This window comes from Pundamilia nyererei, unplaced genomic scaffold, assembly GCF_000239375.1.
Source record: "Pundamilia nyererei isolate P.nyererei 1_Seehausen unplaced genomic scaffold, PunNye1.0 scaffold00671, whole genome shotgun sequence".
NCBI lineage: Eukaryota > Metazoa > Chordata > Actinopteri > Cichliformes > Cichlidae > Pundamilia > Pundamilia nyererei.
The window spans coordinates 44,942-68,991 of NW_005188072.1; the positions used below are offsets into that span (position 1 = coordinate 44,942).

The 24,050-nt window shown below is 41.7% G+C and overlaps 2 protein-coding genes across 2 annotated transcripts; both read left to right on the top strand.

Moving 5' to 3' along the window:
* Positions 1-3,952: 3,952 nt before the first annotated feature.
* On the top strand, positions 3,953-4,918 carry LOC102212615 (olfactory receptor 1-like). The gene has a single exon (XM_005754818.1). The coding sequence runs from the start codon at positions 3,953-3,955 to the stop codon at positions 4,916-4,918; it is 966 nt and encodes a 321-aa protein (XP_005754875.1).
* Positions 4,919-22,663: 17,745 nt separating this feature from the next.
* On the top strand, positions 22,664-23,644 carry LOC102212897 (olfactory receptor 1-like). The gene has a single exon (XM_013907969.1). The coding sequence runs from the start codon at positions 22,664-22,666 to the stop codon at positions 23,642-23,644; it is 981 nt and encodes a 326-aa protein (XP_013763423.1).
* The last annotated feature ends 406 nt before the right edge of the window (positions 23,645-24,050 follow it).

Sequence of the window (24,050 nt, forward strand, 5' to 3'; positions counted from 1 at the left end):
TTTGGTTTCACCTGCACAAGTGCCGAGGTAGGTCTCCCCTGCAGAATTGGTTTTCCTTGTGTCGGGAGCACGCACTGGGCTCTCCAAATCACAGGCAAACAGTATCCTACAGTTGTTTATGTTTTTAAACCCATTTTGCACAGAGAGGCGTTTTTTGAAAAATGAATTAATAGCAATGTTGAATATTATTACACATGAAAAAAAACAACTACAGTAAAATAATCACACCGTGACGCCTCTGCCTTTCTAAATGGAGGGACAGTAACTGCGTGTGTATATGTAAGCGTGTAAAACCAGAAGATAGTAAGATTAACAGTAACAGTATTTTGTCTTTATCTCCCATTCTGCAATTTATCTCATGTAAACGTGGCGCACACCGTGACGTGAAAAAAGGCACATACCTTTGACGTTGCGTGACACTCTGTATTCCTCGTCCACACATAAACGGAAAAAAATGAGCTTTAAAAAATCTCCATTTTCGGTGGGGGGCCTAGCAAAAAAAGTTTGGGAACCACTGGTTTAAAGTATCCTTTTGTTTTGCTTTGTTCATTTGTCTCTTTTAATTCTATTTTGTTGTACTTTTTCAACATGTTCAAAATAAAGATTCAATCAAATCAAATCAAATCAAAGTATACTTTTTTAAAACAGGTATGTAGAGAAACATATTTTCTCTTCTATACTTTGTTTTATCGGAGTTCACACTGAAACTAAAAGTAACTTGCTAAAGACATTTATTTATTGTTTGATCTAAGAATATTTCAGCATGTACTCCTGCCTTTGTCTGTCATGAAAATGTATATATATTACTGCAAATACCATTTTAACAAAAGTCTGACCGATTTTTTAATAAAATGTGAAGATCTGACCAAACTGAAAGAAAGCTAGAAATGTCAAGCAAGCTCAGCCATTACTTAGTGACCACTAGGGGTGGGTTTTTATAATCGATTTATCTATTAAAATCGATTCTGGCTTGGATAACGTAAAATCGATTCATTAAAATCCTGAATCGATTTTTTAATATAAATTTATTTTGCCCGAAATGCCAGAATCTCAGGTAAAACCTCACAAACTTTCAACAACCACCAAACAGCTAAGACAGTAAATGAGAGCAGGAACACGGATTCTGCACAAAGACTTAGACACACAGCGCAACCTGCGGATCAGAATCAGTTAGATGTCGCCTTTCTCACAGTCGGGGCTGAAAGCCGACAGTTCGCTGATTCTGATCTGTCGGCGGGTCCGCGCTTTGTGTTCACGCCCTTTACGCGCTGATTCTAAAGCTGTTAGTTTGATGTCTCTCCAAAACAATATTAACCGAACCAGCAGCAAAAGAAGATCCAAACTACGCTTCACATAAACATTGTCATGAATTCACTCTTTTACTGTTTTGCTTCCACCACGAGCCACAGCTCTCTCTCTCTCTCTCTCCCTCCCACCCCTCTCTCTCTCTCTCTGTACTTCATTATTCGCTTGCTTGTTAGGCACAAGTCTACCGTTGTTTACAGCGCTGTCGGGCTACGTTTTTTTTTCCGTTTTATATACTTCCGAAAAGAAAACCTAATTTCTGCTGTTTAATACTGAACAAATGTAAACTTTTAAAAATTATGCAAAATGCAAAACGCCGTGTCTCTAATAAAACCGCTGTAACTTCAGAGGCAATGTTCATATGCTGATTAATGGTTTTCTTTCGTTTTTGATGTACTGCAGAATATTTTTATAAAATCTAGGCCAGGAAAATCGCCTTCATGTTTTTCTGTGTTTTATCCTCAGCTACTTTGACACAAAGGCATCTGCTGTGACGCTCACACCTTTGATAAAGTCTTGCGTGTGTCAGCTTCCTTTTTATAGATACAAAAATATGTAAATGTACTGATCTGAATTATAATATTTCTGACTGTCAAAATTTCCCAGATTCAAATCGAATCGAATTAAATCGATTTGTGGATCGAATCGATTCGGGACCTTGTGAATCGGAATTGAATCGATTCTAGAAATCAGTGACGATACCCAGCCCTAGTGACCACTATTCACTAAATTCTCTGCATAAAGCTTAGATTACCTGATTTGAAGATGCCGGGGAACAGACAGCTGCTGTAAGTGACAGAACAGTGTTGCATCTATGTGGATCCAGTCTTCACTAAACAAAGCTTGCCTGAACAAAGAATACAGGGCTTTGATTTTATAGAAGATTAACACAAAAAAAGTTTTTATGTTTTCTTTTTTTAAACTCAGCTGTTCAGAAAAATATATCCTTTGTGCATCTTACATATTTTAAGTACTGGCCATTCTTTCTTAATAATTTATACATATAGAGAAGAATGAAGGCTTTAAAACCTGCACAGGTCATCTTTAATTAAAATAAATCCATTTCCTCCTTAGTATATGTATATATATTTATATATAGTACCTTCAAATGCTAGGATTATAAATACCTCTTTAACCTCTGTTATGTTGTATGAGCGTCATTGGGACTGGAGAAGCATGGTTGGATGGTAACAAACCATAACCATGGGGCCATTGGGACAACGGTCGCTAAATTGCACAACCAGAAGGCAACATTGGAGACATCGAGAATAGTTATGAGTGTCTTGGAATCCACAGGCAAATGGGAACCGAAACAAGATCACCAGGAAAACTGCAACTGGCAAATACCTGCATAGTGACGGGCAAGTCCTGAAGAGTCAGCTGAATGAGAAGAACAAGAATGGGACAATCAACATCTATGCCCTGCCAGTTAATAGATACCCTGCTGGGATAATAAGCTGGCCAGAAGAGGAAATGGAATCCACTGACATCAAGAAAAGAAATCTCCTTGCGACAAATGGAGGGTTTCACGCCAGGTCCAGCACCATGAGATTGCACGCTAAGTGGAAGGAAGGAGGCCGAGGACTAATGAATGTCAGAGCCACTATCCAGCTATCTTTGTTATTTGAAACAACAAAGATTCAACTGACTATGTGCTTAGTGAATATCTCAGGCAGCAGAAACCTGAGAAAGAAAAGGAGATCCTAGGAGGAGATCCATCCAATTGCAACATGAAATATAAAAAATGCATTGACAGTTCTGTGTATAATAACTGTATGACTGTTCCCACCACTAACACATGACCCTACGCTGTGTTCACTGCATCATTCCATGTTTGGCACTGATCACCACCTGCACTCATGTATATATCTATCTACTTAGCACTTTTAATTCTTATTCTTATTTTTATTTTCATGTCTAAGCGTAATTGATGACAGTATGTTTGCACTGAAGCACCGCAGCAATTTCCTAATGTTGTAAACCTGCTCAACATTTGGCAATAAAACCCTTTCTGATTCTGATTCTGAAATGACATCTGAGATCTCTGTCCAGAAGAATACAGTCCTAGGGACAGCAAAGACCCTCAACCTCCAAGGCCTCTGGTAGAGAACCTGAGATTGAAGGCTAAAAGTCTGCCCACATGGGCGAGTGGGGAAATTAAAAAAAAAATATTAGTGTTCATCACAATATTTCTATCAAAACTTCAAAGTCGTAGTTGTGCAACGTTATAGACTGATGTGATAATAAAGTGTATCTTTTCACACTTTCCTGACTGCTGTTTATTTCTTACACTAATTGCTCATATAAAAACAGTAAACTAGTTGAAACATCATCCATCCAATTGCAACATGAAATATAAAAAATGCATTGACGGTTCTGTGTATATTTTTAACATGATTGCATTCAGATGTACTGAAATAAACTTCACATTTAATGATTTAAATGCATTTAAACACATTATTTACCAGATATCCAGAAGAAGACAGCTTCTCTTTAGCATCCTCTTTGAAAACAGGTAAACATAAACAGAGCTCTTCCCCCTGAGAGTAAGGTGCTTTCCTCCATCTACATAAGAGTATAGAGTCATGATACTAGTGCAAAGGAGAGGCATCTGTGTGGACACCACTGTGCTGTAGGCATCTTTGCAATGGAGTTATTCAACTCAGCTCTTGGAAAAAATATAACTTTTGTACATCCTGCATTTTTCATTATAGGTGGTTTAACTGGAATCCCAAACATAACATTATATTATGTCTTTCTATTTTTTGTTTATATTGTTTCTGTGGTGGGAAACACAGTTGTGATGGCTGTAATATACTTGGATCATAATCTGAGAACTCCAAAGTATATTGCAGTTTTTAACCTTGCATTTGTGGACCTGTTTGGTAACACTGCCCTGGTGCCAAAGGTTCTTGACATCTTTCTGTTTGGGCACTACTATATCCCCTACAACGATTGTTTAACATTCCTGTTTTTTTGCTACACTTGTCTGTCACTGCAGTCATTTAATCTGGTGGCACTCTCGTATGACAGAATGGTGGCCATCATCTTTCCACTCCACTATCAAGTAAAGGTGACCCACAGGTTCATGTTTTCTTTGATTGCCTCACTTTGGGTTTTTACTATTATTGCTGTATTAATTTCAGTTGGACTACTTACAAGACTTTCTTTCTGTAAATCTGTGGTTATTAATAGTTATTTTTGTGACCATGGTCAGATATACCGACTTGCTTGCAATGACCATTTCCCCAGCTATGTCATTGCTTGCTTGTACCCAGTGATTATATTTTGGCTTCCTCTAGCTTTTATCCTGTTAAGTTACCTTTATATTGGCTATACGCTGGTTAAAGTGGCCACACTTCAAGAAGGACTCAAGGCTTTTAAAACATGCATTGGCCATCTTTCATTAGTGGCAATCTATTTTATTCCACTGTTAACTACGTTTACTTTGATGGAAAAAATACAACCAAATGCTAGGATCATAAACCTGTCTTTGACTTCGGTCTTCCCTCCCATGTTGAACCCAATAATTTATGTTCTGCAAACACAAGAAATAAAAGAATCTTTAAAAAGGTTATTAAAAAGGCGAGGAAAATCCAAAATAACAATTTAATACTAGCAGTGATGTGAGCATTTGTTTGCACTATATATTGTGTATGTTTGTGTTTCTTTGAAATCTGTCCTTTGAAATAGAATTTAAAGTAGAATTGTCTAATGTCATTATGAGTTAAGACTGTTTGCAATAAAAGAACAAGTAATTTCATAGGAATGGAGATTATTTCTTAAACAAAATGTAATCAATGATAACACAAAAAGTCTGTTAGGATGCACGTATTATTTGTGATCAAGGTGATTATGGGGTGTTTAAAAAGCAATAGTATCTAAAAAATCATTGAATGTCTCACCTATTTTTTTGTCTCTGTGCTGATAATCATTTCAAAACAGAATGCAATTATTTTATCTTGGTCTAATTTTCTTCTAGGAGGGTTTTTTTTTAGTGAAGAAAGCAAAACATAATGCATTTTTTTTTTAACTTTTTCATATCCACGATTTCTAATAAATTCACTGTGCCAGCTTGTCTCTCTGTGAGGCAGCACAAAGGCAAACACTGCTTTGACTGAAAGCCAAATATCAGCATGTAAAATGCTTGCAATGGTAGTGCTGGTGTTTATAAGGTGGAAAGTTAAGTGATGTGATTACTTTTGTAGAATCAAAACATTGGAGAAGAGTTGAAATTTTTACTTGATAGTGACATTAGAACCCTCTACTGCATAGCGTTGCCCTGAGGCAACAAACATTTTCATGCCTTACAGTGGCCCTTCAAAAAAAACCAACTTTTTTTTTTCCAAACAATGCTACCAGGCACATCTCTTTCCAATAAAATGATGAGTTGGAGGTGGTGTGACTTTGATTTGGGGGGGGGGGGCAGGGCCCCTTTCTGCAAGCTGCACTACATGAGAGACATCTCCATTAGGAGGCAAGATAAAGATCACTGTTTTACATGTTTATAGTGAAATAAATGTATATTAAAAATACTTTTATGTGCATGAATATGTTAAGAAGCATATTTGATTGTTTGTTCTACTTTTTTAAAATGTATTTATACTGTAAAACTGTTCATTGTCATTTGTTGCCTCAAGGCAACACTGCGCAGGTAGCCCAATTTTTTTCAGGCAATATAATGCATTTGGATATGTGTGTAGAGATGTGTTTGTGTGCATTTATATGATCATAGTCAATGTTTTTTACTTTACAATCTACTCATAATTACAGGACATGGATGTAAAAACTTTTTATGCAAGGAAACCAAGGGAATGTGCACTTTCTGTCCTCAGAAAGTGAGGACAGTGAGCTTTCAGGGAGTGACAGTGAAGTAGAGGAGTGGATCCCTGAATGAGGTTTGAGAGACACTTAGGAGCTCAGGGGTCAGTTGGTAAAGTAACTGTGTCTGTGTGTGTGTTAGTGCCCACATAGCAAGCAGGTCTGGCCAGGATCTGGTATCAAGCCGGCACTTTGAGTAATCTGGGAGAGTAGAAAAGCGCTACATAAAAATCAGTCCATTCACTGTCTGAACAGAGTTTCGGCATGTTACTTTTGCACTGTTTTGCATGTTCTGGCACATGCTGTTATTGCATGGCTTGATTAAGGTACACATTATGCTGACATCTAGGGCCAGAGCTGAAACCGTTCTGGGCCAGCACAGGGCCAGCAGTGTGTCTACAACTGGCCCGTGGCTGCACACCACCTACAGATGGCCCACATACCGCAATGAATAATGGCCCTTTGGTGGCCCAGATCAGGTTTGCCAGAGGTAATCCACACATGGGCCAGCACAGGACGGCCAGGGTGTCTGAAACTGGCCTTGTGCTGGTCCATGCGTGGGCCACCTCTGGCAAACAAGGTCTAGGCCACCAAAGGGCCGTTATTCATTGCAGTATAGGGGCCATGTGTAAGCACATTGTGTGGGCCAGATCCCTGCCATACCAATATTGCTGTGTGGGTGTCAGTGTGTGTGGTCATGTATTACTTATTGTTGTGGGGACACAAATTTGTTTACACACTCATATTGTGAGGTCTCGCCTACTTTATGACAAATTGCAAGGTAAATCATTCAATTTTAGGGTGAAGGCTTGAGTCAGGGTTAGGGTAAGGTTCAGGCAGGGACTTGTGATGGGTAGAGTTAGGATAAGTCTCCAGGAAATTAATGTAACACAAATAGACACAAATAGACACTGCACAGACAGTCACACTCCCCAAACATACTCTATAACCTAGGTCCAGGTACCCCCGCCCCCAGAGGGCCAAGCCGCACCTAGACCCAGGAGATGTAACCCTTCTCTCTGGGATGGAGGCAAGCGGACAACCTCCTTCTCTGCAGTAGCAGGGAGGCCCCGCATCCCATAACCCAATCTGACGGCCAGCATCTCCTCCCAGTCCCCCAGCCCTGACGGCTAACAGAACCAGGGTGAGTGAAGACCCCAAACCTCCCTCCGCCCACTCATATGTAGTGTTGCTGTGTGCTGTTCTAAAGTGCATTTAAAACACAGGAGAGCATGGTTCCTGCTTCCTATCAGAGAGCAGCACGGCTCCTCCCGAAAACCCTCAGTGTCTATATGCATTTAAAATTGAGGGTAGGGCACCAGAGCCAGAGGTGGGTTGGAATACACCGACCATCCTCTGGATGCTGTAAAACATGCCCACCTCCAAGGCCCTATATGTATGTGTTATGTGAGAGTGTGCGTAATGTGGATGTCTAAGTTGCAGAATAAAATTGAGGCAAGAGGTCAAAAATGAATCAGCGACAAAACTAATTTTGAGAGCTTCACTTTTACACTCAGCTCCCTCTTCACCACACCATCACTGCAGCCGCAGCACCAATCCGTCTGTCAATCTTCCACTACCTTCTCCCATCACTCGTGAACAGGACCCTGGGGCTACGTCCACACTAGATAGATAGTGATAGATTTGAAATCAGTTACAAAGGGCAGCATTGTCATTGTTCATTCGTGCACAATGTCCCCAGTCTCCCTTGGAATGCTGTTGAAGCTCTGCTGGAGGTGTGCATTAAAGATCTCACGGACTGGGGCCTCTGCTAGGCATTCCCAGCTACGGCTGCCACGATTAGTCGACTAGTCACGATTACGTCGACTATTAAAATTGTCGACAACTAATTTAATAGTTGACGTGTCGTTTGAAGCTTTGTAAGATCCCAAAAGACGCAGGAATAAGTAGTAGGATTTAAGAGTGTAATAACGGACTGAAACAGAAGATGGCAGCACTGCATGTACAAGGATGCCAGCTGCCATTAAACCCCGAAGAAGAAGAAGCTGTGTCCCAGAATTCGTAGCGCAGCCCAGCGCAGTAGTCAATAATGGTGGCAGCTAGTTAGTGTTAATATTACTCTTATTATTCTTTTTGGGCCACAAAATAAACGTTTAACATATTTTCAGGTGAACAAAGAGTCTAATGTAATAGTGTATTTGATGCTGGTCAATGAACATTACAAAGTGTAAATATGCATTTTATTTATTTCTTTACATTCTGAAGTATTCTCATTTGACTTTAAACCTCAAGGCAGTTAATAAAAGCCCTACTGTGACTTTCAAGCTATCTAGACGTGTTAGTGGAAGTTTCTGTTTTGTGTATGGTCTTGGTCTCTAAGTTTTGTGTAGTTATTTAATTGTCACTTTTTATGGTGGAAACTTATGTCCAGAGTATGATTTAGCTGTGACACCTTAGCATTAAGTGCACTTTAAACCAGTTTAAGGTAAATCATTTTAAAAGTAAAATAAAAACTGTAAATCTAATTTCGGCCTTTCTCATTGGAAAACACAACTGTATGATATATTACAGTTATTTTATTGCAAAAATCTACTTTCTTGGTACTTTAGTGTAGTATTACTGGTACCTGTGCTCACCAGAACATTCCAGTTCAACACATAAGAAATTATACTTGACTGGCATTTACAATCATCCACTGCTTATGGTTAATTAAAAAGGTAATAGCAGATGAAGTCTACTCCAAACAAAGACACACTCTTAACTTTAAAAAGCTTGTGACATTTACACATTCTATGTGAAAACAGATTTAAGAGGTCAAATTAGCTTTTCAGTGTGTCTAGTGATAGGAATTGCTACGAATGTAGTGATTTCAATCCCATGGTTCAAAGTCAATTATCAATTTAATTTCTTATAGATTCTCTTCATGGGGTTTCAACACAATCTCCAAGTAGGATATCACCGACATTACAGTCATGCAAATTGCTTGACATTCATGTTTTTCTGCTCTACTTTAATTTCAATCCAGGCGCCATCTTGTAAAGGTCACAATATGACACACTGGAGCCACTGTTTACTAATAATAGACAAAATAAAACCTTCCCATTGCCCAAACATAGATATCATGCATTCCTCCAATGGGTTGTGTATTCTTCATTGTTCGTGTATTGATTTGGATAATGTTCTGAGGCCTTCCAGGCTCTGGTTACAGAACTGTCTGGAGCAGTGTTCTTGGGGATGAAAGTGCAACACATATCTCTATACATTGCACATACACCCCCTTAGGACCTTAGGACATTGTAATGTATATAATTAATGCGATCTATGCGATTAATGTGACTCCCCTAGGGACCCCTATGGTGTCCATATATGTTAGAAACCCCACAAATAAGTCACACAAGTAAGTGGACCTTTAGAACAGCACCTGGCATCTACGCCGGGCTGTGAGCTGCCCTGCCCTGTTTCCTGAGACCCTTACCTCCTTTTCACCCAGCATAATAGTACAAAGCCGATCTTGCCCACGGGCCAATTTATGTCATGTTTTCCCTGGAGGCATTCCCTTGGGCTGGATACACCACCGTACACCAGTCCACTGGGATCTCTCCTGCATCATACATCTGACTTCCCTAGTTGCTCACTGTAAAATCAAAACAGGTATAGTTAGCTTTTCTTGGGGTAAAATGTCCTAGATTAGTTTTATTGTCAATTGGTGGAAACAGGCTGGAGAGAGTTTAGCAGTTTCCTATATAAACAGCACTTCTGGTTATTTTAAGCATACAACCAAATCCCCACGTGTCATTTGAATAGAAAGGGCCAGGTTCAGTGAAGAGGTGTGGGCAAGTGTAGGGATGGGTACCGGTATCCGGTGCCATGATGGCACCGGTTCTGACATAAACGGTAGGAACCAGACCGAAAAGCAGCGCACATTTCGGTGCTTTTTTTTCCTAAGCTGTGATACACTTTAGATTCTAGTCAATCATTTTACGTTTCAGAGGATAGTAAGCGGGTCTAGGCACGTACGGTCTTTTATGCAGAGCTACAGATTAAAATGCCCAAGGCGAAGCAGTCAAAAGTATGGCTGTACTTCACAGCAAAAGATGCAAACTCAGCGGACTGCAACAAGTGCTTCAAGGTGATACTGTCATACTGTCAAAGGAGGTAACACCTCAAATCCGATGAAACACCTGGCGACGCATAGCGTTTTTTTTAAAAGCCGAGAAATGCGCCCTATTTCATAGCTTGCTGCAAGACCTCACACCGTGCACATCTACTGCGGGTGGGTTGCCAGTTATCGGACCTGGAGCAACATCCCCCAAAAACCCGAAGAGTAGAGTCCTGGCCCCTAGCCCTGCCAGTGTAGCAGAAATGATGACGGATGATAATGGCAGCAACAGCCGTTCTTCTCTGCGTGAGTAGCTTAATGTTGTTCGTGTGTAATTTACGTTGAGTAGGCTAACCACATTATTACATTAATGCATGTAAGGTGAACTAGCAAACATCATCATAGCTACATGCGGCTGTCTTCTTGTTTGATGGCAGATACTCCCTTCACCCTGGCCAAAAAGGCTAAAATGACCAAAGAAAAAGTGGAAAACAGTTAAACATGAGAGGTTTTTGGACAAAGTTTGTGTTTTTTCCATTGTTTAAGCACTGCTTCCAGCCAAGAGTGACACCATATATGCCCTATAGCTGCAGAAAAGGCTAACATTGTTATCTTTTTACAAAAAAACAGCTGAACATGAGAGGTTTTTGGACCAATTTTGTGTTCTCCATTCTTTAAGCACCGGTTTGAGCACTGTTTTGTTTCAAAAGTACTGGTTTGGCACCGGTATCGGATAAAACCTAAACGATACCCATCCCTAGGCAAGTGGCTACGCCCGCCGCACAGTCTGACACCTTTTGTTCCTTTATATTTTGAATTAGCCAATCTAACCCCAGGTTGCTATTTCTATACCCATTACATGTCAGTTCTCTTAGTTGCCACGCTTTTTTCCCTCTCTGGACAGTCTGTCCCCCTTTAACGAGTGGACCAGATAGGGGATGACCACTGTGTTCGGGCAATTAACATAACATAAAAATCACACAGACTATTAGTAAAGCTAATACTCTCAGACCTCCCATTACTTTCCAGCTTCTACTTTTTTTCTACTACCCTGAGGTTTTTTCCACAGACTGGGGGATTAATCTGCCCCCTTTTGTTGAGGTCTGGGTGTTTCTCTTACTCAACTGACTCAGCGTGCTGGTCCTTCTTGGTCTGGTCCTTCTGGATTTCCGCCAACCCCCTCGTGGTTATTGCTGCACCCCAAATGACACGACCCTTGACCTCAATCACTGATTGTGCCATCTGCTATGCCTGGAATGATTTGTGATTCTCGCTGGTTCTCTAGGAAAAAATCCGGAGTTGTGGGAACTCATGGTTCATTATAATCTTACGTTTTATCTGTACCTGAATTGGTAATCACACAAATCACCATAAAATCATAGAAAAATGATCATAGAAACCATTGTTTGCAGCATTCTGGACCAACTGCAGCCTTGCCAGGCAGGTCTGGCTAACTCCAGCATATAAGGAGTTACAATAGTCCAGCTGGAATATAATGAAAGCATGAATCACCCGTTGAATGTTTTTAAAAGATAAAAATGATCTCACCTTAGATAAAAGCCTCAGTTTGAAGAAAGACTGCTGTACGACTGAGCTCATCTGTTTTTCAAAGATGAAATTGCTGTCAAATATTAACCCCTAAATTTTTGGCATGCGATTTGACAAAAGACTCAAGACTGTGCAGGTTAAAATTAGAGGTGCTGGGATTGCCACTTGGTCCAAAAATTATCACTTCGGTTTTGTTCTCATTGAAGTTAAGGAAGTTAGAGGCCATCCAAGATTTAACTTCACCGAGACACTGCCTCTAGTTCTGCCTCTAGTGAGGCAGAACTATTTCCCTTCAGTTGAAGATAGATCTGAGTATCATCAGCATATGAATGAAAACAAATGTTATATTTTCTAAAAATTAGACGTAGAGCTATTAAATTAGACCTATAAATGGAGAATCCAGAAGCAGAAGCACAGCTGAGTCACCTGAGTCAGTGGCTAATAAAAGATCATTAAGAACTCTTAAACGTGCAGTTTCTATACTATGAAGAGTTTTAAAACCAGACTGAAACCTCTCAAGAACATTGCGTCCATTTAAAAAAAGATTGCAGCTGATCATAGATCGGCGATCATAGATCGAAGATGTTTTATCTTATTGATAAAAAACTGCAGGAACCTTTCACAGGTGTCTGAGGAACCTGTTGTCGTAAGCCCGACAACAGGTGTCAGGGTGAAGTATTTTTCAAAATCGTGTCCAGGTAGCCTTCATTCTCACCAATAAGCCACTGCGTTTCCCACGGCGCCCTCTCGGTTGAGGTAGCACCGAAACACAGCGGAGGCAAGCTGGAACTCCTGACAGGAGCGGTGGGGAGAAGGTTCCCTGATATCCACGATTGCAATAAAGATTTTTTAACTGAGAGGATCTTATAGCCAGCACCATTTGGCGATCATATACAAGCAGAGAGTTAGCATGTTTTAAAACAAAGTAAAAATAAAACACTAGTACAAACAGAGTCCGACGGCAGGCCGTACACACTGGCGCCATCTTGACCAATGATGGGTCTAAGTGCACTGTTACATATAAAATATTAGACCTATTTCAGAACCCGTCCAAACATGAACTGTTTTCTCTTAAAAAGGGAAAAAAAACCAGAAAAGCCCTTGCTCCCAATAAAACAATATGATGTAGGTATTAGAACTTCCGGTAACACGAGATTCAGTGCTGTCGTCACTGCTTCTAGCTTTAATTAAATGCTGATGCTTATCTGGTCTGAACTCAGACTTAAGTGTCACCCCCTCTGTTCATTTTCCCCACATCATATTTGCCGGTTGCCCACAAGTGCTCCACAATTCTGGAGAGTCTGGGATCAACTGGCATGCTGCTAAATACACAGAGAATTTTGTTAGCAACTGCAAAATTCACACAACACTAATGTTCTCCATTAACCACTTCCTAAAAACTTCATGCCACTGTTTCATGACTAGATTGTAAATTTCTTCTCCAGGTCTGCACTGCTGCACTCATTTTAGTCACAGACCCAATCACTTTACTCAATTATATTGTAACATGCTGTCATGTATTTTACAAAGCAAGTTTATTTTCATATAGTCAGAGGTGTATATCAACCTCACCCATGCATCAGAAACAGGAAACTCGGTTTTTTTAGTCTCTACTCTAACAGACTCTGCTACATCCTGTTAACTTGTGAGATCAAACCATCTATTCCTAATCTAACAATGATCACCTAATTTTCATATCAGTTCATAACCCACATAACCCACTGTCCTGTCAACTTGGGTTGACAGGACAACAGAAATGCATATTTGAAATATTACCACAAAAAAGAATCTCCTTCATACAGTAAATCACTTGTATTGCTCAATCAGCAGAAGCCATCTCACAATTTACTATTTTAAAACTACATTTATTGTCTCATCACTGGTTGTTCATACCAGTCTATTTTCCTTTTCACAGAAGTCAACCTGTTGTCCTGCAGCTTGGAGAGTTATTTCTCAGCGATGGATAACCTCAGCATTTGATAGCAAGTGTCAAATCTACACTACTTTGGCAATCAGAGGACCAATGAGCTGTTTCTTCTTATCTGTTCATTCTTTTCTTTTCGGTCTCTTCTTTTGCTGCTTAACTCCCAGCATGGCAAATGCAAAACAGATGGTCCTCTCAAGTCCATTCACACACAAGGATGTCACTGGTGAACTTCCCAGCTTGTGATTAAGAGCGCATGCTTCCATCCACGATAGTATTTGTACATGCTGCTGAACCTTTCAGAGTTTTAAGTCAGTGCTGCTGTCTGTTCACCAGCTGTTGATTCTTGAAGTCGACGCTGTTGGTCTGGAGCTGCCTTTTATCTTCAGGAAGAGATTGACCATCCTTAAAGCTTCTTTCCAGGATAAGATGTACATCGAGGTGAAGCTGTGAAATTTCAGCCAAAACCTGGCCTGGGTATCATGCCAATTATGTTAATCTATCATTTTGACCCGGCCGCTGTGCTCGTGAAGGAAGTTGATCCAGGTCCGTGGGCACCTGTACTAACAAACTAAGACATTTATTTAATATCCTTCTCATCACTACTTATTGACACTTTCATTCTGTGATTCTTCTATCCACATTTTAAAATGTCTCTTTCTCGTCATTCGTTGCACTCACATCAGCCAATTTCCTTCAGACTGCATGCAGACACTTTCACTTCCTGTCACATACACACACACTCTCCACGTTACTGCATTTCCTCAGTTTCTACACCCTTTTTTCTTCGCAGTAGCCCAATTGACACAATTCTTTAGCAGAATTTAACACAATCCTTTAGCACAATTAGCACACTTCTTTAGCCAAGCAGCAATATACAAGCATTATCTCAAAATTACTTGTTGTCGACCATGTTTTCCTGCTCAACTCCAATTCTCTGTCCTAGGCAAAGTAGTGGACTCTAACCACTACCATTAAATATTTTCATCGCAGCGAAACAGTCTGTCAGAAAGTTCGCCACCTCACATAGAAGCCACGTATTTACAATTTTAACAACAAGAATCACACAATTCCTATACACTCGTTGAATTCAACTATATTTCCGGCCGTGCGCCCAGCGCTTCTTTTTAAGATTATAAGCACCCAAGCTCAGTTCTGCTGTCCAAAAAAGGCAAAAAGGGGGTGGACTCTAACCACTCCCAGTGGTCTCTTAACCACTAGCGTTTAACGGGGTCCCAAGTCCCTGAGGTACGCCAACCTGGATCTCCGGTCCAACCGGTCACGCTAGGCATCCGTAGTCAGGTGGGGATACCAATCCCTGAACTTTGCATTTATAGGAAGCCCGGCTTCCAAAATACTTTAAATTCTGTGTCTTTTAAAAGCGTCCAACGCTTCTCGGAACATTTATACATCAACCTGTAGATCTTTGCAAAAGTCTCTTGCTCTAGTGTCCATACTCGACTTGCCCTGAAACACTTAGACATCAACCTGTAGTTCTTAAGAAACGTCTCTTGGTCTAATGTTTCAGCATTACTGAGCCAATTTAACAGTGAAGATCGTTAACTCAGCGAACAGATAATTTAGAATTCATCCAACTTTGGTTTAACAGATGGTGCTTACCTTTAAATTCTATTGGACCGGTCCTCTGTTCGCCTCATTTCATGATCCACCTTACTATTGCAGAATCAAAACATTGGAGATGTTAGATTTATGTTGGCACAAGCATATGTGAGTATATGTTTCTAAGCTTAAATGTACGGTGGCTGGGAAGTGCAAATCACATTTACAACATCAACAACAAAATAACATTTCCGAAAACACTTTTACATTAAAAAAACAAAAACAAAAACAAATAAAAAAATTGACAACAAAATAACATTTAAGAAAACACTTTAACAAGTCCGCAACAAATTAACAAGTGGCTCTTGACGAAAAGGGATTGTCTGAAATACCGGAAGTGACTCAACAATAGGGCTTTGGAGTTGACGTAACGCTGCAATGTATTGTGGGAGACCATTGTCAATCAATCTAGTGCCGTGTCTCCTGTACAGCAACGGTCCCCAACAGGACCAGTACCGGTCCGTGAGTCGTTTGGTACCAGGCCGCGAGAGTTGAGGCTCGGGTGTGAAGTGTATGGTTTTCAGGGTTTTTAATCATTAAGTCGGTTTCCCTGGGTCTTTTCCCGTTTTGTAGTTGTGTGTCTTATTTTGAAAGGAATATTTACGCGTTACCATAGCGACCAGAGAGCATTAAGGGGCAGAGAGGAGGATGTTATTCTCAATGTTGTTGGCGCATTTCAGGAGTATACTGCTAATAAAGTTACACAATTACACAGCTGAATTCGCGTTTATTATTATATTTACAAAATACCACAGTTTTTGTCTTTGTCTGTATCATTTTATTTTGTTGTATTTATCCGCAACACCTTAAAGGCCGGTCCGTGAAAATATTGTCTGACATTAAACTGGACCGTGGTGCACAAAAGGTTGGGGACCGCTGCTGTGCAGTATATAGTGCGTTTAGCTTGTCAAATTTACATAAATCTTTGATCGCCAGTTGTGTGACTCTGAAGTGATGTACTGTATGTTTGTAAGTTTTCTCCTCAACAAACACAACAATGCCAACGAAACGTTTTGCACGGTTTCATTCCATGTCCCAATTGGCAGTTTTGGTAGTCAGGGATCAGTCCCCCAGGGCCTCCATTCCTGGCCACTGCCCGGCACATAATGCACCCGACCCCTACGATGCCTCCTGCAGGTGGTCTCTTTTTCGGGCTAAGGCCTGGCCACCAGATACTCCCTCTCGGGCACCCTCCCCAGGCCTGGCTCCAGGGCAGGGCCCTGGTAACCCTATCCCGTGCAGGGTGAACTGTTCCCAAGGGGTTCTTCTCATAGGGGTCATCTGAATCACCCTTTGTCTGGTCCCTCACCCAGGACCAGTTTGCTATGGGAGAGCCTACCAGGGGGCAGAAGCCCCCGGACAACATAGCCCCTGGGATTCCTGGGACACACAAACCCTTCCACTTCACAGGAAAGGTAGCCATATGGTAGAGATTCGCAGAGGGGAGTAGCGAGCTCCAATGCATTTATTTTATTAAGGATGCAAAAGCATACACAGTGAACATCTATGCAATTTCTTGTTTAGGGTATTCCTGTGAGTTTTATTCATACACGTTTTCCAGCTTTATCCTTGGAACAGATGAGACTGGCAAAGGAAGAACGTCAGACAGAGTAGTCAGACCCTGTTCATCGAGTGCTGGTTCAGAAAGGCTAGCAGCCGGCTCTCTGTCCTCAGTTAGAACAGATCCAAGAACATGTCTGTGAAGGTTCTCAGTCATCCAGGTCATCGTAGTCAAAGGAGCTGTACAGTGCAGCGAGGAATGCCCAGACCTCTACATTGGAGAGACCAAACAGCCACTTCACAAGCGCATGGCACAACACAAAAGAGCCACCTCCACAGGACAAGACTCAGCAGTCCATCTGCAGCTTAAGGATAAAGGACACTCTTTCGAGGATGCCAATGTTCACATTTTGGACAGAGAGGACAGATGGTTTGAAAGAGGAGTGAAAGAAGCCATCTATGTCCACTGTGAGCGACCATCTTTGAACAGAGGCGGGGGTTTACGACACCAACTCTCTGCCATCTATAATCCAGTTTTGAGATCCCTTCCCAGACGCCTTAACGCCCACTCACATCCTGGGCCATCTGACCTCAGGAATTCGTATGATAAGGTGGGGCCAGGTTTCACAATGAACATACCCGAAACTCTGGCTGATTGGGACCCACACCCAGTTTCACACCTTGGCTCAGGCGATTAGAGGATCATCAGGGGGTCCTTTTCAAATCAAATCAAATCAAATCACTTTTATTGTCACCTCACATGTGCAGGCACACTGGGACAGCACATGCGAGTGAAATTCTTGTGTGCGAGCCCCACAAGCAACAGAGATGTGCAAACACAACAACACAAACGAGCAAAATACAAGAATGGCCAACCTGAAACTAATAAATATATGTACAATAATAATAAAATATATAAAATATACAGAGTTGAATATGTGCAAAACAAGTGGCATTTATATACAGTGTGGAGTGCATAATGTTGAAGTTCCAGTAGTGAAGCTGAGGTGTCTATGACGTGTTCAGCAGTCTGATGGCCTGATGGCCTTTTGTCCCTCTGTGGGGGGTTACTCCCACTAGGTTTATATCTGGGACTCTCCACCATTTGACCTTAGAACTGAAGAAGCTTCTCGGATGAGAGGTGAAACGTCTTCAAGCAACTTAAAGAAGTCCAGACGCTTTTCTTTGCAAGATCCAAGAACAGTCTCACTCAAGTTCACTTCCTCCAGCTTATGAGCTTGCAACCTGGTAAGAACACTGACAGAAAACACATCAGGGTGGGATTTCAACAGCTCATCCTCTCCTAGGATACAGCTGGGCTTATCCACCACTTCAGGAACAGGGAGTACCTTGACCCCAGCAATATCATTTCCCATTATAAACTCAACACCCTGAATAGGAAATAAGTTTCTCACTGCAACCTTGAAAAAACCAGAGGCTAACCTCAACTGCACATGAACACAATGTAACGGTGCTGGTATGTAGGCCATCCCAATACCTTGCACTATTGTACTTGTGTTACAGGATGACTCATCACTGACCGGTAAAACATCGGCCAATAGAAATGATTGTGAGCCATCTGTGTCCCTTAGTATTCTCACGGGCTTCGGATCCCCAGGAAACCCTGTTAAGGAGACAAAACCATCAAAAATGAAGGGTTTAAAACACTTATCAGGTTCACTTGTGGTCACATTAGAGGGGCAGTTTAGCGACTTGACTAGGCCAACCCCTTTAGCTTGTTTTAATTGCTGGGGCACTTGTTTATGTTTAAGAGCCAAACACTCAGAAACTATATGCCGCACTTTGTGACAGTAAAAACATTGTCTATCAGACTTGGAACCCGAGGAACCCCTAGGTTGTTGAGGGTGCGGCTTTGTGTCCTCTTTCATTTGTTCATGATAGGGTGATTCAGATTTACAAACACGCTTTTGTGCGTCAAAGCAAATTCTTCTGCCAGGACAGCTGCCTCTTGCAAAGTGGCAACTTTTTGTTCATTCAGGTACAGCACCGTATGCTCAGGAACACAGTTTTTGAATTCCTCCAACAATAACAGTTCACGCAGTGCGTTAAACTCTGAAACTTTGCTTGCTTGACACCACCTATCAAATAGTATCCCCCTTTCCTTTGCAAACTCAAGAAATGTTTGAGCAGTGAATTTCCTCAGGGTCCTGAAACGCTGCCTGTAAGCTTCAGGGACCAACTCATAGGCTGAGTATAGCACTTTTGACATTGTCATACACAAGACTGTCCTCAATAGTGAGAGCTGCGCATACTTCCTGTGCTTTACCAATTAATTTGCACTGAAGCAAAAGGGACCAAACCTCCTTGGGCCGATGTAAAGCAATGCGCTCAAACACATTAAAATAGGCCTCCACCTCAGTCTCCCTGAATGGTGGAACCAGGGCAATGTTTTTGCCTACATCAAATGTTGGAGGTGCAGGAGCAGGGGGAGAATTATCTGAAGGATTACTAACGTTATCTTCATACTTCACTGAAGGTGGAGCAGAAGGCTCAGGAGACAATTTGTTAGCTTGCAACTCCAGCTGGCGCAACCTAATAGATGTCTCAGCTTCTAGCTGCCGACACTTTATCTTGAATTCAAGCTCATCCTTACGTTCCCTTTCTTTGGTTCAAGTTCAAGACGAGCCAAACGTACCTTTAAGCGTGCACCAACACTGGGATTACTGGATTCGACAGAGAAGGGCTCAAACCGTGGAAGAGAGGCTGGGGGTTTTCCCCCACCTGGTTTGACCACAGTAGGTGTCACTGTCCCCAGTACAAACCTCAGGCTGATCAGAGCTTTCAAAGACCGACGCTGCATCCCTAGTGTCCGCGTCCAAAGGGAACACACCTTTCCCAACCAACCCACTGACCACAAGAGACTTTAACTCGCTCTTCTTCATGGTCTTAGCCACAGTGTGTGTGTGTGTGTGTATGTATATATATATATATATATATATATATATATATATATATATCTCCACTCAGTCTCCAGTGTCAGCTGCTCACTCGCTCTCCACTCAATCTCCAGCGCCTCCGGTGTCACTTTCAGCTCAGCCTCCAGCGCCTCCAGTGTCACTTTCAGCTCAGTCTCCAGCGCCTCCAGTGTCACTTTCAGCTCAGTCTCCAGTGCCACCTGTAGTTCAGTCTCCTGTGTCACCTGTAGTTCAGTCTCCTGTGTCACCTGTAGTTCAGTCTCCTGTGTCACCTGTAGCTCTGTCTCCTGTGTCACCGCTACCCGTAGCTCAGGCTCCGGTATTACCAGTTTCACTCATTCACTCTATGCAGGGAGAAAGTCTTGTTTCTACTCAGGGTGCTTTTCATGGTTTAGCCACCATTGGCACAGTTTGCCACTCCAGGGCTTCCCCAGAGGCTAGGTCTCAGTCCCCAGCTGATTCTGGACCCCTGAAGTTTAGTGAGAACTGCACCATGTCAGCGTTGCCTGGGCAGAGCCAGTGCTCAGTGCAGTGCCAGTTGCCTTTATGTCAGCTAGTGGACTCCATGCCTGCTGGCTTTGTGATGGCTTCTGCTGGAGGGTCCGAGGGACCACTCCGGCCTTTGTCTCGTGTCTCCGCTGGAGGGTCCGAGGAACCGCTCCGACCTTTGTCTCCTGTCTCCGCTGGAGGGTCCAAGGGACCGCTCCAGCCTTTGTCTCGTGTCTCTGCTGGAGGGTCCGAGAGACCGCTCCGGCCTTCGTCTTCTGTCATCGCAGGAGGATCCAAGGGATCCGCCCAGCCTGCAGCGCCACCGGCAGCGCCACTGTCTTCCACGCCGCCGCCGGCAGTGCCACCGTCTCCGGCAGTGCCACCGTCTCCGGCAGCGCCACCGTCTCCGGCTTCCACGCCGACGCCGGCAGCGCCATTCTCAGCTGGTCTAGCCTCAGTGCTTTCAGCCTCGCCTGCAGCAGCGGCTTCTTCCATGCCTTCGCCTGGCCCAGCTTCAGCTTCGACTTCGCCTGGTCCAGCTTCAGCTTCAGCGTCGCCTGGCCCTGCCTCCGTGTCTTTGCCTTCAGCGTCGCCTGGTCCTGCCTCCGTGTCTTTGCCTTCAGCATCGTCTGGTCCTGCCTCGTCTGGGTCTGCGGTTAATCGGCCACCTTCCAGGCTACTGGTCGTGGGCGGCCCCCAGACCCCCTTCGTCTGAGTCGCCGCCGTTGCCTTCCGCACGGCCAGCCTCCGGAACAGTGCCGTCGTCGCCGCCGCCGTTGCCTTCCTCGCGGCCAGTCTCCGGACCAGTGCCGTCGTCACCGCCATTGCCTTCCGCACGGCCGGCCCCCGGACCAGTGCCGTCGTCGCCGCCGTTGTCGTCTGCAAGGTCAGCCTCCTGAACGGTTCAGGCTCCTGTGTTGTCGGCTCCCGGGCCGGCCCCCTGAACTGTTCTGTTTTGGACTTTGTTTTCTTGAGCTCCGGTGTGTTTCTTTTTTTGTCTTCTTTTGGTTTTGGACTCGTGTTTTGTTTTATGGCCTTCTAGTGCTCTTGTTTTTCTTTAGCTCTGCCCAGTTTAGGTTCCAGTTTCATGTTCCCCCGCCATTGCTGTTTGTATCCACTCCTGTTAATAAATGCTCACCTGCACCAGAGCTGCTGCATTTTGGGTCCTTTCTACTAACTCCACACGTCTGCCACAACGGACGTGACAGAAAAGCTTTTTCTGTGATCATGGACCTGTGTTTTATCTGGCATGCAATGATACATCTTTAAACCGCATAATGGCATATGTTTCCTTAGTTAGTTTAATCTGTATTCCTCTAATATTAATAGCGTTTACTTATGTTTGCATTTCCATAGCACTGAGCAGAATTGTGTCGGGAGAGGAATGACTCAAAGCACTGGAGACACATAGGAAACACACCCGAAGTAAATCGGGAATATTGAGGAATAACAAGACAAGGGAAGTAAACTCTACACAAGACACACAAGACAAAAGACTTTCACAATAAAACAGGAAAGAAGAAGCAGAATATAAACAGAGACTGCAAAGGATAAAATAAATTATAAAGGAAACTATAGTATATAGTTTAAATGAATTTGTTGGCACTAGTCTACTTTTACTGGGGCACATACGCTTATGTTGCTAAGGATGTTTCTTACAGTTAGATTCATAGCGACACATTTTACTTTGCGATTGATTACATTTTTTTTTTCAATGAAAACTGTGTCAAAGCTTTGATTGAAACTATAGAGCCAGGTATAAAATATGCATATTAATTAACTATATTTTTCAAAGAACAATGGTAATTGAATTTATTATGTAAAGAAAACAGACTACTAAATGAAAGATGTAGGTTTTAACCTGTTTAACTTGAACATCTTCAAGTATGCCTTACCTTGCCTTCCTTTGTCATGACTTAGATTCTAGTTTCTTGGCGCTATTCCTTGGATGCATGAAATATCAGTATAAATGCAAAAATTAAAGAGAGTGCATTAACATATTTAATGCAAAATAACATGAAAAATCTGTTAGTACAGTTGTTAAATTTACGATTTAATGTGATTTAAAGCTAAAGCATCTGTATTTTCATTTATCATGCTGATCTAAAATAATCTTCCCAATGTTACCTCCTGAAAAGCTAAGTATTTTTATGTGATGTTAAATTTATATAATTTTATTATATTACACTGAAACCTGAGCTGCTGGAATTTTACTTTTTTTTTTTTTTGCCACCCAGTGAGTAGAAAATAAGATGGCCATGTGACAAAGTTACTTGCTTCTGCTGCATCACAGTCTTAGAGGTAAAATACAAATACCAGGTTGGTCATGAGACGCCTCACTGTAGTGCACTGCTTATGTAGTTTGGGCAAAATTTTATTACAGCAACTTTGGATCAGATGCTTCACTTTGTGTTATATGCTTTTATCTGTGATTTTTATGACTAAGGAAACCTATTTGTAATGGATTCAGAAGAAAAAGCCACTACTAAGTCTAATTCCACATTTGTTCGCCCTGCAATATTTTATCTCAGTGGATTTTCCAACATCCCTCATGTTAAATATTTCTATCTTTTCCTGTGTTTTGTCTACATCATGACTGTTTTGGGGAATGGCTTTCTTCTCTCACTTATTTGGCTGGTGAAGACACTTCATACTCCTAAATACATGATTGTGTTCAACATGGCTTTGGCAGATTTGTGTGGGAGCACAGCTCTCATCCCAAAACTATTAGACACATTTCTGTTTGACAGGAGATACATTGTTTATGAGGCCTGTTTAAGTTATATGTTCTTTGTTTTTTTTTTTGGAGGTGTGCAGTCATGGATGCTTGTCACGATGGCATATGACAGACTTATAGCAATTTGTTTCCCTTTAAGGTATCATAGCATTGTGACTAAAACATCTATTAAATCAATGTTGCTGTTTATATGGCTTGTTATGTTGAGTCTAACAACATTAGTTGTTGGGCTTGTTAATCGTCTTTCCTTCTGTGACTCTGTTGTAGTGAAAAGCTTTTTCTGTGATCATGGACCAATATATCATCTGGCATGTAATGATCCATCTTTAAATATCATTATGGCAAATGTTGTTGTAAGTATAGGAGTCTTTATTCCGCTAATATTCATAGCCTGCACTTATGTTTGCATTTCCATAGCGCTGAGCAAAATTGCATCAGGAGAGGAACGACTTAAAGCACTGAAAACTTGTACTTCTCATCTGATCCTTGTTGCTATTTTGTTCCTACCATTTGTAGGTACAAACATTGCTGTATGGACCTCCTACATTCATCCTAATGCCAGAATTATAAACTCAACTTTGACACACACCATACCAGCTTTGATCAATCCTATTGTATATGCTTTGAAGACAGAAGAAGTAATGAGTGCAGTCAAGAAGCTTTGGAAAATAAATAATATTAGCAGTCCAGTCACAAAATGGTGAACCAAATGTTTCTATTATATTGACCTATTTGGGACTATTACACTATACTTAAAAAAACAAAAAAACAAGTTCTAGCTATTTGTGCTATAATATTACATTTAGAAATAGTGTATTATGTTATGTTCTTCACTGTATATCATGTTTACATAAAATGTTTTGAATACTGTATATTGTATGGAAAATAATTTTAACACCCACAACCCTTGAAAAAAGGTTTAAAAAAGCAATGAATGAATGAAAGTTGAATTTATGTACCTGTTTTTTTTTCCAAGTTATATATTTAAATGTAAAAACCAGGAGGACGGTTGGAACTGTGTATTCACCTTTATTCGATCAGGAAGTAAAAAAATAATTTCTTTAGCAATAATGTCCCTAAACATATGAATATGTGACTATGGGTTCTTCT